The sequence below is a fragment of the Conger conger genome, chromosome 3, assembly GCF_963514075.1.
Source record: "Conger conger chromosome 3, fConCon1.1, whole genome shotgun sequence".
Lineage (NCBI taxonomy): Eukaryota > Metazoa > Chordata > Actinopteri > Anguilliformes > Congridae > Conger > Conger conger.
The window spans coordinates 19,826,788-19,845,793 of NC_083762.1; the positions used below are offsets into that span (position 1 = coordinate 19,826,788).

At 39.9% G+C, this 19,006-nt stretch overlaps 2 protein-coding genes across 3 annotated transcripts; one reads left to right on the forward strand and one right to left on the reverse strand.

The window, feature by feature from the left end:
* The first annotated feature begins 1,612 nt into the window (after window positions 1–1,612).
* Window positions 1,613–7,641, forward strand: sox19b (SRY-box transcription factor 19b). Of its 2 annotated transcripts, XM_061234821.1 has the most exons (3): window positions 1,621–1,767; window positions 2,078–2,713; window positions 5,814–7,641. In XM_061234821.1, the coding sequence occupies exons 2-3, from the start codon at window positions 2,079–2,081 to the stop codon at window positions 6,058–6,060; spliced, it is 882 nt and encodes a 293-aa protein (XP_061090805.1). In that variant the 5' UTR covers window positions 1,621–1,767; window position 2,078; the 3' UTR covers window positions 6,061–7,641. The 2 variants fall into 2 exon arrangements, with proteins under 2 accessions (XP_061090804.1, XP_061090805.1); XM_061234820.1 differs by having other exon boundaries at window positions 1,613–2,713.
* A 5,291-nt stretch (window positions 7,642–12,932) lies between these two features.
* Window positions 12,933–17,849, reverse strand: mpdu1b (mannose-P-dolichol utilization defect 1b). The gene is made up of 7 exons (XM_061234997.1): window positions 17,663–17,849; window positions 16,976–17,041; window positions 16,680–16,812; window positions 16,403–16,488; window positions 15,354–15,472; window positions 14,771–14,881; window positions 12,933–14,672 (listed from the first exon to the last, which is right to left on the reverse strand). Exons 1-7 carry the CDS (start codon window positions 17,763–17,765, stop codon window positions 14,550–14,552), a joined length of 741 nt encoding a protein of 246 aa, XP_061090981.1. The 5' UTR covers window positions 17,766–17,849; the 3' UTR covers window positions 12,933–14,549.
* Between the last annotated feature and the right edge of the window lie 1,157 nt (window positions 17,850–19,006).

Consider the following 19,006-nt stretch of genomic DNA (forward strand, 5'->3'; position numbering starts at 1 on the left):
GAAGACCTTGTTTCAACTTGCTTTGGTTTTAGAATTTCAAGCTGTTGAACACAGAGAATTTTGGACAGATAAAGGGCTTGCGGAAGATGGTGGGTGGTGTGTGTCTCGGCAAGAAAGAGAGAAACATTTTGGTGTACGTTGTTTTTTCTTGTTGTTGTGTTTTCTTAATGCCTGGGAAGGGTGAATAGTAAATAGAAAGAGAGAAAGGGAATGAAATTTGGAAAAGATTCCAGAGGGAGTTGTCTTGGAAACAGAAATGGGAGCGTGGAACCCCACAATCCCAGTTTTGACCGGCATTAGGGCACAAATGTCAGTCACACACACACGTGCAAACACCTGCACCTGGAACACAGACATACACATAAGGTAACAGACTCACACCTGCACATAACATGTACATACAACAGCAGTTGAAAACAACAAAAACAAAAGGTGAGTCTTACAGTTTCAGTTTCTGTTAAACTCACATAATGTTGAATTATTTGTGTATCATGACAAGGTCCAACTAACTTATTGAATAAACTACTTGGTGAATGATTTTAGGCAAATTTGTTATATTCAGACAAATATTTTTGTAATCTCTTATGTTAATCTATATGGACAGGTGGATTATTGCCTTTCTGAGAGCTCTTGTGTCAAGAAACTAGTCTGAATTGACATGCAATGCTAGTCATCTGGATACTTTTATACCATCTGGGATTGAGAGCAAGAACCCAATAGTGAAATGGCTCTGACAGTATTGAAATATGAACTCCTCTTTCAATGTAAATACAAACTTACAAAATTACATGCTTGAGTGGCTGTGTTGTATCTTGTGGCTAGATGTCTTAACTGTTACGCTTGGTTCTGGTGTTATTCTATAGAGCACCTTTATCCACAGCTGAGGTGCAAAGTGACAGCCATAGAAACTGTATGGTTTAATGAGGCATTAAGGAGGAGCAGCTGATCTTCTCTTGCACCTGGGCTCATTAAGGTAGCAATCTCAGTTGGGGAGAAAAAGGGGGTTGGGTTAAAAAGCAGCCCTCTTCGGGGCTAACTGGAGTGTTTATAAACGTCGGATGAATGAGGGAATTCAACAAAAATCCAAATAAAATGTTAATTAATGCAAATATGATTGTGATAAGTCTCTGGGGTTGGTCAAAATATTTGTGAAGATTCTGTTCTGGTTGCAGTGGTTAACAGCGCAAATGAAACGGAGGTTGTTTGGGTTGAGACAGGAAGGATTGACAGATACGCTTCCCTCCATGCAGGTTTCACTCATCACAGGCAGATGTGTATTAGCCAACAAATACATACACGGCATAGTCTTGAAATTTATAGATTACAAAATTATTTTTGTTTTATATTCTCTCAACATTATAAATAGGTCTGCATATTAACTTGAAATCCAGCGAACATGTTATTTTCCTGGCAATGTTCAACACGGGTTCTCGTCTAACGAATAACAAAATAGACTACACAGCTTGTGGCTATGTGGTAGCCTATAAAGATTCGCTGCTTATGTGCGTTTCTTGGTGTACTCCAACAAGTGCCTGCTACTGCTGTCTTTGAAAGTTATCCGCGCCCCTTTTTTAGTGATGTAAATGAGCGAGTAGAAAGGGGAGGTACGATCGGATTGGTCCAGCTTGGAATATAGTATCACTAAAAACCCGCATGAGAGTGAGAGGGATAACTTTTTTGTCTTATTGCAGATAGCTTTACTTAAGGAGAGTCCATGCCATACAAGTGGTGGATTGAGCTGAGTGCAGGAGATAACTTTTTCTGAAGGTGGGGGTTTTGATTATTTTTCAACATTTGCAAATTTCAAGTAACTTTTTAATCGAGGTAGTTTTGTTCTCCTAACGAGTGATGACCAGTTTAACGCAAGTGAGTTTACACATACGTGCTTAACAAGCGTGTGAATGTACAGGCTTGGGTAATTAATTTTGGTTTCTTTAGCCATTGCAACAAGACGCAGGCCTGTGCTACAAAATCGCTACCTGTGCCTTCAGTCAGTAAAATTGATTTTTTTTCCTATATGCGAATAGCTACGTTGTTGCTGCTAGTGCATTTATAATTATAGTTTAAATATGTACAGCATGATGGAACACGAACTGAAGTCCTCTGGCCCCCCGCCTTCGCACCAGCCGGGTCAGGGGATGTCTCCTGTGAGCGGCGTTGTAGGGGCAAATCACCCAGGGGTCAAACCAGTTTGTCCGGCCGGTGGTGACCCCATGGACAAAGTGAAGCGACCCATGAATGCTTTCATGGTGTGGTCGCGAGGCCAGAGACGGAAGATGGCACAAGAGAACCCCAAAATGCACAACTCGGAAATAAGTAAGCGCCTTGGAGCTGAATGGAAATTGCTGACAGACGCCGAAAAGAGGCCATTCATAGATGAAGCCAAGCGGCTCCGGGCTGTGCACATGAAGGAGTATCCCGACTACAAGTATAAGCCCCGTCGTAAGAGTAAGCCCTTGCTGAAAAAAGACAATCCTGTTGGTAAATACCAACTGTCTGCTGGCAATCTTCTGGCAGCAGCGGCTGCTCAGGGTCCTGGTGGAAGCCCGAGAATGGAGAGCTACGGCTGGGGGCCCACGGGGGGGTATGCGGGTATGCAGAGTGAAGCACTGGGATATCCACAGCAGCTCCACCGCTACGACCTGTCGGCATTGCAGTACCCCCCTGCTATGGCCACCGCACAGACTTACATGAACGGCGCTAACTCATACAGGTGAGTTGGCTACCTACACGTTGTTTACGCTGTTTGCCATGCTCTCATGTAGCCTGGATTTTCAGTTCTGTGCATTTGTAAATTTGGATTTGGGGTGACTACTCCGGTTAGTGGAGAAGACTCCACCGGCTAATCGGCACCGGGTAAACCATTGCATTCTCTCTGTGAAGGTCAATATTTTGCACAACCGTTGAAAAGTTGGTGTCACAGTAACTTGTTCAACACAGCCACTTTATTTTTGTGTACTACCGATGGCCGCTGCCGCCTTTGGCCTTAATAAAAAAAATAAAAAAAAAATAAAAAAATAAAAAAACTTCATTCGTATAAATCGTTAATGTAATTAGGATATTAATAAATTTCGTGTGCCCTTACTTGTAGCCAAATGTCTATAAAGAAAGTAGTAGTGAGGACATCCTCTAAAATACAAACAACTATTTTCTAGATGGTCGTAGTTGATAAAAACATTTTTTATGAAAAAACTCTTCAAGACATTCGACGTAAGCTACTTTAACCCGAGAAAGCATGTAGTCGAGCGATTGGCACAGATGTATTCAATTACAATAAAATTATACTGGACACATTGCATTTCCTCAGTTGAGCGTACACTATGTGGGGTATGGCTTGAAACCGGAACATCTTTAAAACGGCTGCTTAACTCGTTGCCCCGGGGGCCGTGTGTTTACAGGTTAATTTCAACCAGTTTTCAATCACTGTACAGTTATATGCGATCCTACGACCACAATTCAACAAATAAGTTAACTCATTTAAGATCTTGATGTTGTAATAAAAACCAGCATATACAAGGGCCCTCTGAGTCACGGAGTTTGAGACCACTGGGCTAAAAAATGAATATTTATCAGGCTAGGTGTCCCATCTTATCCAAAAAGGCCTGGTGTGGGTGCAGGCTTGTTACCTGATTCTACTTATCAAGGCTGATCTTGATTGGAAGACCATGACCATTTAATTAGTAGAATCAGATGGCCTTGTGCTGGGGTTAATGACAACAGCAATATTATTATTATTATTATTAATTAATTAATAATAATTAATAATAATTAATAATGAATAAGCATTAATAATTAAGTAATAATAAACTGCACAAGCAACACTTTGGATAAGATTGGACACCTGGGTTAGGGGTTCAGCTGACCTGTTCAAATGATCCAAAATAACTTTTGGATTGACAATCCAAAGTTACTTAAGTTGTTAAGTTATATCCTCCAGGGATAAATAAATATTTAGCCTACCGTAAGTACTCTCTTAAAGGTTATGTGACCTATGGAACTGTATATTATTTAAAGCACTATCTTTGGAGAGCTTACATAGGAGTTAGTGGTATAAATGGGCTACTTTGCGCTGTTAATCTCAAGGTTGGTGTTACTTAGCTTGGATCTCAGCCTGAAAGTGGAAATTGCATGGGTAGGCCAGAACACATTCATAGGCTAGGTCAGTCGATGCTTCCAGCAGGTTGTAGGCCTACTCTTTCATATATATATATATATATATATATATATATATATATATATATATATATATATATATATATATATATATAATATTTCCTCTGGAAAGCCACTCTCTAATTATAGTTTGCCAATTATGGATGAGAAGTGGCTTGTATTAATTGTATTCAGTGACATTTATTGAAAATGATCGCTTTAGGCATGCCTTTTTGAACAGGAAACTTTCCCCCAGTAATGGAAGCAACAATTTATAAAACATCTGTTTTTGTGGATTCACCTATGATTAATGGCCTTAGTCTAAACGGTTAGTTTCTTGGTTTGATGTTTTAGTGACTTCTGGGATTTCATTGATTTGGTAACTTTAGTTTTAGCCTCTAGTGTGTGTATATGTATATATATGTGTATATATATGTATGTATATGTATATGTGTGTATATATATATATATATATATATATATATATATCCATAATTTGCCAATTATACATACTAATTATTTTATTAATTGTAATAAGTTAGTGTATGATTTTAATTTATTCTTGGTCTTAGTAAAGCAGGTGCATGCATGATTGGAAATCATGGTTATCTTCTACATGATTCCATGGTGAAACTTTTCAATCAGTCCATGGATATATGTTTTGGGATAATTCAGTCCAGCATATGTTTGTATGGAATGGGTAGGCAAAGATTTCTTAAAGTATACACATCTAACACACAAGCACAGGGGATTGCTGCACTACATTTGTATGTTGAATTCTGACAAATCTAAATGTGCAATATTAGTTTTGAGATCATCTTTTAATAACAGTGATGTGTGAATTATGTGGGTGGTGCACCATGTCCAAACTTGTGTGTGCACAGTCTGTAAACAGACATCCCAAAACCTGTGGAACACGCTACCATCACTGCCTAATGCTTCAAACTACTCTCTCTCTCCAGAATCGAAGTATAAAATAACTCCCCATTGATGGTTCTGTTATGACTTTCTACAGTCGCTTTGATTTTTAGCATGGAGGGAAGCAGAATCTTGGTTGACTGTTTGTTGAGTTCCAGTTGTTTCCTCCAACTACACTTTGTTTTTGTGATATGTGAACTCTGTTCCTGTCCAAATGTTATGGGTTTAATGATCCAAACAAGTTTGTGTATATTGTTTACTATATTGATTAATTCTATTTCAGGTTTGGTTTTACTCAACATGTATCATTATTCACTGTCCCCATTTTAACTACTTGGTTATTCATTTTAAAGTGCTTGAATAACTGCATCTGTCAGCCTGAGACATAATTATTCATTTCAAATATCTTGCTACACAATGCCAAAGGAACAATGTCTTTTTAAATGCAATATGAGGTATTTAATGACACACTTTGCCCTGCAACACATTTAAGAACTTTTCACTGCATTTTTCCTATGCAGATTTGGACAATTACTTTTTTCACATTTTAAATTTGAAAAATATCCTGCCATTAAATTTATTCATGGGTTGCCAAGGATACATTTGTTCCAGGCATATGAATATTTATTGAGCTCAAAGGCATGCGGTCATTATGCAGTGTTCCACATGTATTCATATTATTAGAAACTCCCTAATTTCTGTGACGTTAATACAATCTCCCCCTCTTCTTTCCTCCTTGATAGCCCCATGTCCTACAGCAGTAGCCCTCAGCAGCCCAGCCCAGTGATGTCAATGGTGAAGCCAGAACCGGTGTCACATTCCCCAACTGGAGCCCCCAGCCACCACCGTGGGGCTTTGCAAGGGGACTTGAGGGACATGATCAGCATGTACATTCCAGGAGGAGATGCATCTGATCCTAGTGTTCAGAGAGGGTATCCTAGTGTTCAGCAGCACTACCTCAGTGGGACAGTGCCCCTGACCCACATTTGACATCCTGGCACTGGGACACTCACAAGGGCACACACACACACACACACACACACACACAATTCATAATGTCCCTTGAGCCCCCACAATTTTATTTAACTTGTCATTACTCTGTTTCACAATTGTGTGATGGTCACATTAATTGGGATAACTCTTCCATACCTCCTTCCCAACATTTATGTTCTGGGGCCCTCTTGTAATGCCACCAGTTCCTTATCTTTCCCTCAATCCCCTTTCTTGTTCCTTCCCCCTTAAATTTTCCCAGTGTGAAGGAGAGGTGTACATAAACTACCATGCTGAGAATGTGTAGTTCATTTTGAAACTTAAATGGTGTAATTAACTTTTTTCATTTTTTATCTCTGGGTACCACACTGGTCAGTTAAACCTCTTTGTGCAACAAGATAACCAAACTTGGAGGGGGACTTGGATACATGAAAGGACTGAATAACTGGGCAATAATTTTGGCTAACTAATCAGGATTCCATGTCTTAAGCTATAGATATGGAAGTGATGTGAGTTTATGCTCTGATTATAGACCAATGTTTATTTGAGACTAGTCAATAGGAATAGCTGCCTTCAGATTGAATGCCAAGGAATGTACATAATTGTATGGTTTGGCATCAAGTGAGGTTTGATTGGTCACCCAAGCTCTTGCTGTAGTGGTAATAATTCATCAATAAAACCAATCCTATGGGATATTAGGAAATCCTATTGGACAATCGTACGAGAGATGCTTAGATCTGACTGATCTTAAAATAATGTTATTTACTCTCCCATATTCAAGTTGGATCTTGGGTAATGTCATGCTGGAATTCAATTAATTGCAGTTGCGGTGCATTCAGAGTTCATTAGCCGGGTTTATTTCCCTTCTTAGAAAGTGTGGTCAGCCAGCCAATGCTTCAGCAATCTCTTTTGCTAGTTACTTGAGTAATATCACAATATGGATGTATAAAATGCAACTTTCCAATAGTCACTGGCTCAAACAAGACAGTTGACCAAAATGGCTGTTCCTGTTCCAAGACTGTTACCTTTAACCCAAATCCTTAACTAGTTAACTGGTGCTGCTAAAGATTATGAAGTAGTTGAGGTGTTTGGACTTTGAATTTCCAGCTGACATGGGAGTGGGTGTGTGTGTGCGTACGGGGGCATCTTTTGATTACATTTTATTAGGACTGGACAGCCCTCGCAGTGTGCACTCTTTCAACACAAACACTCGTTTGTATTTTAGAGGATGTCCTTACTACTACTTATTTTTAAAAACTTAAGTCAAATGGGGTCTAAATACTGTAATTTATATTAAAATAATAATGAAACAAGTGAATGTTTACATTGCAATTCAAGTGTGCAACAACATTAACTTTGTATTGTAAACTTTTTTTGTACTTTTTCATTTTAGTATATTAATAATGCTTTGCATGTAAATAGTGTGAGACTGGAGTCTTACAGCTTTGAACTGTATAGTAACCCCCCCCCCCCCCCCTTTCCGAAAAGCCCTTATACTAAGGGTGTTTTTTGTTTTTAAGAAACCATGTCAAGACTATGACAATGATGACAAAAAAGTAATAAACATTTACAATTTTTAAACCTGTTTCTATGTTTTTCTGTGTTGGTCCAGAGTGCCTTATTCAAGGATGGTATGCCCATAAACACTCATGATCACTAAATAATATACAATCCATTCCCAATGTAACCCTTGACATGTGGAATGTTACTATAAATTTCAGCATAGTTTGAGTCTGGGATGTAAAATGTTGGCTATGATTAGTCTGTTAAATTTGACATGCAATGACTTGAATATAATATATAGCTGGTGCTCCAAGTGTTTGTAGGGAAAATATGAATATGAGTAATATAGATTTTATCCTGTATGTTCATTTCCTGACCCGTGTCCTTTGTGGTTTTGGTTTGATCAGTAGTTGATCCATTAGCAACAGATGTTCAAAGACATTAATTAACCACCGCATCTTCACAGAGTGGACCGATTTAGTTGGCCTATGTTCACTCAAAACCAACCCCCTACTTACGTTTTATGGAACCTTTGTGGATCGGAGAGGGGTGCATTTAAGCTGACGTACAAAAGCAACACAAAAAAGTTTGTGGCAGGCATCTTAAAGTAGACAAAGTTGGTGAGAGCGCGGGTGTTCGGGATGGAGAGCTGTGAGGAGAAAGGTTTAGGGGCGATCATTACTTTCTTCTCTCGCTCTCTTTTAAATTCACTTTTTCTTTCTTTTTTTTCCCTTCAGTATTCCACCTCCCTTCCCCCTTTTCTGCGAAGAGAAAGCGGGTGGCTCGCACGGCCGTAATTGGCCGTTTCGGAGGCGCATTGTCCACCGCTTTTGAGCTCGCAGGTGCACATAGTAAAGCCGCTGAGTCCTCTGCGCCTCCCCCGGCGCGCTTTGTTCCCTTTCTCTCGGTCCCCCGCCGGGCAGAAAATTAGCGTTGCATTCGGGGGCTTCGTCTCCCTTCTTCTCCGGCCCAGGCTTAACCCTTTCACTGCTCGTCTCTATTGTTATGGAAATGGTAGAGCTAGCACCGGCTAATCGGAGGCCAAGGGGAGGGGATGGGAGCTGTAAACACATACACCCATCCGACATTCTCCTCTTAGGCCTACCCTCAACTGTAAGCTACGCCATAAAATGTTTGTATGGCTCATACGATGTTCCTGCTATTTGCAACTCCTACTCAAGTTTAACACAAAAAAGCAACCGTCAAAAACGTGTAGAATCTCTCATTTCATAACAATACTGATGGAAAACACCTTTATAAGACTTTCATCGTGTTGTCTGCGTATACTGTAGCCTACAAAAAAGTTACTGTATTTTTTTTTCTAAAGTGAACTTTCACATTGACATATGCATACGCAGTGACCTTAATGCTTGGATTGGAAAGCTGATGCTTGGTCACTTTGACAAAGCACGTGAGGGGGCTATGCTAATAGTGGTAATTAGTAATGTAACATAGGCTAATTGTATAGAAACGTAGCCGATGTTTCAATGTATTACTGTTTCAGAAACATTGAGTTGAAGTGTACGGATGTGTAATGAGGCTATACCTGTAGTGTGTGGGTGAATGGTGTGGGGGTGGGGTGAGGGTAGCCGGATTTTATTGGAGACTGCCTAGAATCTCTTAGCAACAAGCAGTGAGGCTTGGACAAGTGGTTACCATAGCTTTCCCGAGCTGGGAACATGAAGCATCGCCGTCGTGACTTGGCTGTGTGGGAGAGAATACTCTTATAAGGCTAAGAAATTCGGATCACACAAATCTACGTAATATATTTGCGTTATCACAAACAAAAATCATATGAACCCTATAATCGGAATGAATACTGAATATCGGTAGCGTGACTAGCGTCCACAAATTGCACAATAGACTCTAACCTTTTCATTTTGAAGTTGCCATTGTGTGGGGGGAAAAAAGCATTTCGTCAGCACCACTTCAAGAAACTCCACATCAGAAGTCGCCATGGAGACGCGTGCGTATTTACCTGAATTCCTGCAAGCTGGGAACCACTCCTCTTCTGCACGAAAGGCAAACACGGAGCTGTTCACTCTCATTCCACACCCATAACCTCACACTCTCCAGATGAATTGGCGCAGATGGAAACCTTAAATGTAGTATTGTTTTTACATTGAGGAAATTGTGAATCCATAATCGCAGTTTATAGATACCTGATATCTTTATTATTTGAATTCAGAGTTCTTTAATTCAACACATGTACCGAGGCATGTCTGAACTCATGCGGAGTGTGGCCCCTTTTTTTACTATCGTTGCGCTTATTAATCGCTATCAGACTGTCTCACTTAAAGGGCTCTTCTCAGGTTCCACAAACAGCATTGCAAAACAAATCAGCAGGATATGAATAAAATAAAAACGTAAAATTACGAGTCAAATACGATGTCACTCTTAAAATCCACCCTCACATGAACTATTTCGCACAATCTGTATGTACCAGGGCTGTCCAACCCGGTTCCTGGAGATCTGCCGTCCTGTATGGGTTAGAGAGCTTGTTGAGCTGCTAATTAGTGGAAACGGGTCTGCCAAATTAGGTTAGAAATGAAAACCTACAGAACAGTAGATCTCAGGGAACTGGGTTGGGCAGCCTGTTCTAGATGTTTGCTCACAGGTGAATGATGTGAGAGCGAACGAGTGGGTGGCTGGACTGTTTGACACGCTTGGATGCAATGTCACAGAGCGCAGGATTTGCCGCATATTTTGACACACCCGGGGAACAGATGGGCATAGCCAGTCACGCAAGAGCAGGGGAGTTTTGGAAGGCAATGGCGACGTGGATTAAAAGACAGTTGATAAGCGCGTATTTCGTGTCTTACAATTTTACAACGTACACGTATATGACCTTTAAAATAACTACCAAGTTAAAATGTGAAACAACGCGCACATTTGGAACATACACGCAGACAGCCAGACAAAAATATCCAAACACAAGCTTGTGTGTATCACTTCTGTAAATACCTACATCCTTTGGATAGGCCTAATTAAAGATTATCTCCAGAGGTAAAAAGTAAAAGTCCTGCCATGTGTTTCTTCCACTCATGGTTTCCTGAATTAGTTACACCTTATGGCTAAAGTAATTGTGCCAATTAACATATCCAGGTGATTGGAACAAAATACTGACAAATACTTTCTGGACCTGGATTAAAAAATGATCGGTTGTTATTAGTAACTTAACATAAATGTATTTTTTTATTTTTTTGAGCTCATGATATCCCTCGGATAGATCCCACCCAACCGGTCAATCTGGATTGTTCACTGCAGGGGAAGGGTGTCCATTTTGGAACCATTATTTTTGTTGTGGTGGTTGGGGCTTTAGGAGACTCCAAGACTGAGAGTGGATAATGGAGAGTATTTGGCTGAATTGGGCAGCATGATGAAGTAATTTGATAAGATGTAGCCTTATTGACTTGATTAGTAGCCTACCTTACCATTTACACTCACTATTTAGTAATTTTCACAAACACTACTATTACAAAGAGTGTTATCATCCAAGCACTACTGCAAAGGTGCACACCTCACAATCTGAGGGATAAAGGGAGAGAAGGGATGGCCTGTTTAAATATACACATTGAGATGCAAACCATTGAGGTTTACACATTGCTCTCTAGTTCATGGAAAAATGAAAAATATGAAAAAAGAAAGGTCAGTAGGACAGAAAGTATTCCCTTGATCTTTCATCAGAAGCTATCAAAGCGGTCACGCTCAACTGCTATATCTTTACTGCAGATAATGCACATTATTCCTGGCAGGATTTTAATTTGGTTTAATACAGAGTGCTATAGCTTAATTTATGGCAGGTGGATAAAAATGAGACATTAAATAACATGACAGATTCTAATTTAAACATGAAGCAGCAGAACTCTGCACAGACCTGACACAGTTACAATATTTTTTACAAGAGAATCTTAAAAAACAGAACGATCCAAATAGCATCGTGGGACAGGACCAAATCCAAAGTAGTTAATGTTGTGAAAATTACAATATCACAGATTACAGAATAAAAAAAGTGCTATGGTATCAGCGCACATATCTAAAATTTCCCTCGGGATGAATAAAGTATCTATCTATCCATCTATCTATTTGTGGGCACATTTAATGCCATTCTATAATGAGGAAAACCACATATTAATAACAGCTAAAAAGCTGCAATAGGTGTCAACATACTAAAAATATTTCTAAAACATTAAAATAATGTCAATACTTTAACTTTGACCCAAGGAAAAAAACAGCCAGTACATGTGTTGCTGTCAGCAGGTGTAACAGTCACTACACGACCCCCTACCCTTCCCCTCCCCTCCCACACACACAGGTGGGGCAGTCGGTGGCATGCTCTTCAGATGAAGAGATATGGAAAAAGGAAATGCAGGCTTGGCCAGGTAGATAAGGACTGGGCCTCAGATTAAAGAGATTTAGAAATATGTGTTGAGCACTGCAGCCAGACATCAACAGCAAGCACAGACCTCCCAAGATGAAACTCTCAGGTGAAAGGGTTGAAAGGACCTCGTCATCGGTATCCCTTCTAGCTCCCTTTCAAATGACTGGTTTTCCCTTCACAGATCCCTCTTCTTTTTACCGGCTTATCTCGTCTCATTTCCCTGCCTCATGCCGGCTTACCTCAGACCAGCACTTGCATTTGGTCTCTTTTCCTCTTGCCATCATTTGCCTGCTTTCTGTTCAAGAGCACCTGAGAGGGACAACTGACAGAGATATAAAGAGGAGTAGAGGAATATACAATGAAAGAGGGACAGATGGGCAAATAGGAGAGGGAGAGAATGTTTTCCCTGCTATGGGAAATGTCTTGGAATTTTGGCACTGAGGTTGCTGTTGGTTACAGGAGATGGGGGGTGGGGGGCAGAGGGGTGTTTAGGGGGTCGAAGGCGTGTCCCACTTGTCAAAAAACTGAGAAGAAGAGAGGAGGGGAACAAACTCATTCAAAAAGAGGGAGGTTGATGGAAAGACAGAGAGAGGGGTGGGTGGGCAAGTTGACAGAAAACGGGAAGGACAGATAGTGAAAAGGAAAGTGGTAGAAAAGAGGGAATAAAAGCCAACAGGCTATGGTTGGAACCATGGTAGAATGAGAGAGGTAGACAAAAAGAGGTGAGGCAGATATGGAGGGAATCGTTCAGAAACTGGGCTCATTAAAAAACTCTCTCTGAAGAAAATGCGTTTTCTTTACAGAAACAGCCGCTGTAACAATGGTCAAGGTCTTTTTTGCTGAAATGAAATGGGCTTAATGAATGGATCTTTGCTTCCATCTAGTGGCGCAAACATAAACCACACCTGCTTATTTAAATGTTACCAATTTGTTTTTTACTTACCCATAGTTCCACACTGAGTTATCAAAAAACAGAACCTTACACTCATTCAAAGCACACCCGTTTTATTTCATTGGTACAATAAAAAATAAATGTACAGCACTTACTTTACCCTGCTGAATGAATGGGACTCCATATTCACAGTAGGTACTGCCATACTAAACAATAACTATTTTAATTTTCTTAAATTATCAAAAACTTCAATGCTTCACAATCCATGAGCTTCCCTAGGCAAAGAGACTCCATGCTGTACAAACATTACCCATAATACAGTTATGCCCTAGAATGCCCTACCCATCGTACCACCCTAAAATGTTTTTGATGAAAACATTTATTGAACCCATGTAAGATGGTAAAATATCAGCTTCAGCAAAGTAAAATGGACTGAAAAAGTAATTCAATTTTTTTTGTATGCAAACCATTTTTACAGCTGGGTATAAGGCAGGGGTGTCCAATATTAGCCAAAAAGGGGTGGTGTAGGTGCATGTTTTTGTTATGGCCCAGTACTACTACACCTGAATCAACTGCTCATAGGCTGTGTCAAACAGCTTAGTGGCCTACTGAGTATATACATGGAGTACACTGGATGAGGAAGTTACACAGGGCAAAATGTTCTCAAAATGCAGTGTACTTAAAATCCCCAGAGGATGTATTTTCAGGGTTTTGTTGAGTGTGGCCGTATCTGAAATAGCCTCCTAATTACGGTGTCTTCAAAATATGTAGTCTACTAAACATACAGCTGACTGTCTGACATATCCTCAATACTATTTTCCACTGGTACTGTGGAAGTTTCATAAAATGGCTGCCTGATAAAAAGCTGCTCACTCTATGTTTTGGGTACAGTCATGGTCTTCAATCAAGGCAATAAGCAGAATAAGTAGAATCAGGTGTCTGTCCTGGGCTCAAACAAAAAGCTGCACCCACACCAACACGTTTTGGATAAGATTGGACACCCCTTGTATAGGGAAATGTTCTAGAACACTGGAACACATCTAATGCCTTGATCTGGCTGGGGGCACCGAGGAGAGGTTTGGGAACCACTGTCCTAGATCTCACTGGATCGCTGGATAAACAACTTCAGTCGTCTGTGTGTGCAAAGTGCTGCCCCTGAAATAAAGCTTTGCGTTCTTAAACCCCCTTCCAAAAATCTCAAACCGTATCGAATTCAGAAAAAGAATAATTATAATCATGCCCTTGTTAATTATACCTTTCAGAGACAGTTCCACGGAAATAATACACCCAAAACATTTCAAACTTGTTGGACCACTCAATACACTAGCTGGTTTCTACATAAGCGCTGGAATGACTCAAATTGCTATGTATTGGGATATTTAAATCACTGCAAGGCATTGTTTAGGAATAAAATATTTTAAAATAAAAAGGCCCAGCCTGTTTATTCATTTGCGCATTTTGAATCAATAACTACTTGGTGTCATAAAGACTGACATTTACATTGTTTGAGGTGTGATTGGATAAAGAAAATGTATTGATGAATTATTTTATGCAGAGATAGCTGTGGTGATCCCATGGTCAAGAGCCCTTACAGTGAGGGGTGGTCTTTGTTAAGAGCAGAAGGTATCAGTTTGGTCCTGGGCCTGGAAGTTGAAAACTAAGTGTGTGGACTGTTTGAATGTGTTTATGAGTGCATGAGTCACTTTGGCTAGACTACTCCTGCTTCTTTTTGAGGCTGGGGTCACAATTCCAGTAGTAAAGAACCTGAGCAGCAATAAGGCCGTTACAGCAGGAAGAGATGACATAGGTCAGGGCCATCAGGGAGTCTCCGGTCTCCTGCAGAGGGCGAGAGTGAACACAGCATTTTCCCCTCCTGATTACTATAGTACCTGAGCAGTCATTGTTTTTGAATACTTGAGCACTCATGACCGTACCTGCACAGAGGTGAAGATGCGAGCCAAAGAACCAGCAAACAGCAGGAAGACGGAGATGGCAGAGAGCTGGCCAGTGTGGCCATTGCTGAAGTTGGTTCCAGCCTGAATGAGCTGGAATGCCAGATAGGAATCGAGTGAGCTTTGGAAAGCACAACAAAATCACAATTTTGGAAGCAGAACAGGACTTATGGCATGGTTAATTAAACCACAGCACCTCTCCTGAGTAAACATATTAATCTTCTGGTTTCAAAACAACTATAACAACCTCATCCTCAGTAATGTAGGGGTTTTGTATGTACAGGTATCAGGGGTACGAGGAAGGGTCCATGCACCCAACAAACATTATTCATTTTCCTTTTAACAATTCCTAGTCATATACAAACTTACTGCAATGGTTTGGTTTGAATCTGTTAGCAGACAACTACAACTACTCCCCACTTGTAAACCATGTTGTATCTAAATTTGACTGAATTAAGTGCAGAAAGCGGAATGCACAACCAGATTCAGGCAGTGCAATCCAATTCTGTTTCATAATTGGAACTTCAGAGGGTATTACACTGATACAGTCCCAGCCATTACGTACCCGACCCACAATTACTGCAGGCATGTTAGAAGTCTGCATCATGGTAATGACCAACAGGGGAGTCACCGGGGACAAAACGACACATACAACAGCGAAGTACAGCACTATGAATCCCACTCCTACAGGAAAAAAATACATTTAAATACATACATTTAAATACATTTGAAACATTCAGTTGGCTGGAAAAGATAAAAAGAATAACATGGTGGTTGAATTCGACACTTGCCAGTTGTCTTTAGGTAACAACAAAACAAACGTGTATGATTTTTTTTATTATTCAGTCATTTAAAAGTATTTATATTTTGAATCAAGAATTTCAATTTTGAGTGTGGAAAGATTGGGAATCCTCAAAAATATTGTGCTTATGCTCTTACTCTGCTTACTATGCTCTTATTGTGCTTGTGTATATCTGCCCCTTAGGGGTACATACATGGTCCTTCATATACATCTACTTCATATACATGGTCCTGAGCCAGTGACTATTTTTTTTTTAGCAAAAAATATGAGTTAGAAATCCTAAATACTTCTGAACACCTGGTATAAAAACACAGATAATATATTTCAACACATGCGTTTGCAAATTGCAGTTAGGCCAATTTTAACAAACTTTCAAACTAATAAGGCAGTTAAAAATATATATATATCATGCTTTTCATGGAATTATTAGATTATAACCCTCATTTCAGTGATCCATTATCTCATCATAACCAAAAAAATTACACTTTATATTGTATTTTCACACATTTGAAAAACATGGATGAACTGTTTACTGGGGCCATGACAGTTGAGAACCTTGCCCAAATGAATAAAAGCACAGTTCTGAACAAATCTGGTTGCCTTATTTTTACCAGTTCAACATTGTTTGCATGTCTCAGATTTTATTTTTTTATAATACAACTGCACTTTCCAACCAATATGCACAACTTAATTCTGTAAAATAATGTGTATGAGAACACAGAGCAGCATTCAGAGCATCCATGATGTGATGGAAGTGTGGCTGTGAGCCGCTTCAGAAGTGCACCATGGAGATGTGTTCAAGTTATACGTACCTGTGATAGTGTTTCCCCGGTAGTGTTGTATGAGGAAACCAATAACCACAGTCTGAAGCATGAGGAACAGGGCTTCACCCCATGCACTGTGAAACACACAACCAATGCCACAAACACACACATTTCATTAGGTTGTCTTCCTTTATTTAATGGTTAATGCATGTTTCTACCTTTTCTAAAATATTAAAATGTTTTCAGTGCTTCAAAATCCGTCTCATTTAGAGTACAACACGCTAAACATAGCTCACTATGGGTCATATTTAGGACACCCTAGTACCTGAAGGGGAAGTTGTGGGAAATACTGTAGGCCATGGTACCAGTGATGGCAAACAGCTCCAATAAGATGGAGTTGAAGCTTAGGCCCTCAGCACTCTTTGCCCCCATCAGCTTGAAGACCTGTGGCAACTTAACTGTGTAGGAATATGAATGTGAAGATTAAGCAAAGTAAATATATATTTTGAACTAAAATGTATGGTGTGGTGTAATTTTGCTGCATTTTCATAAAAATAAAAATGTACCAAAGGGGGCAGGAGGGGGTTGGGGGGTGCGTTCAGATACGGAATGTTATCTCACCCATTACAGACCCCAGTATGATCCCAATTCCAAGAGCTTTGCTTACGACAATCTTCAGACATGGCACTATGGAAAACGAGACGGTTATATTACCTCTTGCGGCCAAACACTATATCGCACCCATTGAGCCAAAGGCAGATCCACAATTTCAATTTATCATCTGTACAGAAGGTAAAGACAAATTATCTCACTAAAATAATCGGCAGTAACCTCTCACTTAGAAATGCAGGCTGGACAATAACACAGCTAGAGGGAGGGGCATCTTTATACCCGATCAAACAATAGCATGGATACAGAGCCATTAATATACAATACATTCGTCTTTAAAAATATACCCGCTAAGTACTAAAGAACTATGGTAGCAAACTGGCTCATGTTAAATAATAAAACTAGCAGTAGCTAACGAAGTTGCTTTAACGTTACTACAAGACAAAATATATATGGTCAGGTAACATAGCTGGCTACAGTAAGACTTACCTATTCACTAACTAAAACCAAGGCATGTCGATAGCGAACTAGTTATCAGTAGACAATAAAGTTATTTACAATAATTTTAGCTTCACGTTAGCCAACTAGACTTCACTTCGTCGACTAGAAGTCTACATTTAACTGAACGCTGTATTGGTCGTTGTTTATTCGTTTCCCCTGTATTACATTTTAGATGTTGATGTAAAACGGCTGCCTTACCATCTAAAAAATTTAAGTTGAGAAAAAACTCATCAAAACATTTTTCCGGCATAAAATACGTCAATAGAAACCCTTTAAACGTCTCCATCATGGACGTCGCCATTGTTCAATGTGAAGTGACGTGCCGTGCCCTCTCAGTGTGCAGCATCCAATGTCTTCCCTTTATAAAACAAGGCAAACTCGCTGTAGTTCCAGAAAGGCGTCAGGATTCTCTGTAACAATCGGAACATACATTAGCAAAGTCTCCCTCTCCAGTCACGACCACATCTAGACCCCATCTAGACACCTACCTGTCCTGGACCCCGACCTGGACCGTCTGGAATTCGTTAGAGCAAGAAATACAGTAGCCTGTATAATAGCTTGGCTTCGTTGGAATGATGTAAAATGCTCCTCGTTTCCATACATTGCTTCCTAAACGGATTCCGTGTTACATCGTTTGGGACATCATTAAGGACAAAGATACCACAGGTGCATGTTTGGGATCATTGCCTTGCTGTGGGATGAAGTACCATCCAATGGGTTTGGAGGCATTTTATTTAAATTGAGCAGATAAGACGCTTCTGAAGCCCATTTGCTGGGTTATCAAGAAAAAAACAACTGTAAACCCTACATGCATTTGAAATTAGGCAAAATGATTGATCCAACAAGTTTTACGAACATTTCTGATTACTTCCTGATTGAAAGAAAGGAAGTATTAATGTTCCAAGGATAGTGTTGAAGAAAATGCAGATAGCTCAAATAAGCCCCTTGGTTCAAATCGTTCAAATGGAAAAATCTGCAGCTGTTGGTTATCTGAGTGCATCTACCATGGAATAGATTTTCAGTGACCTTGTGTTTATGCAAATAGAATGGTCTATGACCCTCCAGCTCTGCTTTGCAGGTGATGACTCTTGTCCAGAACTGGGAGGAAGTGCTATGTGTTGTTTAGCCCTCTGTCAGGAACTGCATCACATACCATTCACCCTCTGGTGTGCAGACTCATTGACTAATCATGCAATGTACTGTAGTATGATGCAGGTCTGGTGAACATAGCGGCATACTGTACACATATCTCTCAACTGTGAAGCTCTTGTCACTGGTTTTTAACATTCTCCTTGTTATCATCATTGCCCCCTGCCTCAGATGCATTTGCCTTCTTGCTCTGGTCTTGCCATCCTTTTGTTGTTTCTTTTTTGTTTCACTATCCTTTTCACTTTCCTCTAGCCACAAGTGGGTTTGATTTACATTTGGGGATGGATCACCTGCTTACATTCTACCTTTATTTCTTCCTTTAACTTGTTAACTATAAACACATATGCTGGTTTTCTGTATTTATTAGGATAAATGGCATTTAAGTAATTTACA

Excerpts from the sequence above, each read along its gene's own strand:
- sox19b (XM_061234820.1), top strand. The coding sequence starts at position 2,070 with ATGTACAGCATGATGGAACACGAACTGAAGTCCTCTGGCCCCCCGCCT. Across the intron at positions 2,714-5,813 it reads AACGGCGCTAACTCATACAG|CCCCATGTCCTACAGCAGTA; the intron begins GTGAGTTGGCTA and ends CCTCCTTGATAG.
- mpdu1b (XM_061234997.1), bottom strand. The coding sequence starts at position 17,765 with ATGGCGACGTCCATGATGGAGACGTTTAAAGGGTTTCTATTGACGTAT. Across the intron at positions 16,813-16,975 it reads CATACTGGGGTCTGTAATGG|TTAAGTTGCCACAGGTCTTC; the intron begins GTGAGATAACAT and ends ATTCCTACACAG. Across the intron at positions 14,673-14,770 it reads GCATCTTCACCTCTGTGCAG|GAGACCGGAGACTCCCTGAT; the intron begins GTACGGTCATGA and ends CGCCCTCTGCAG.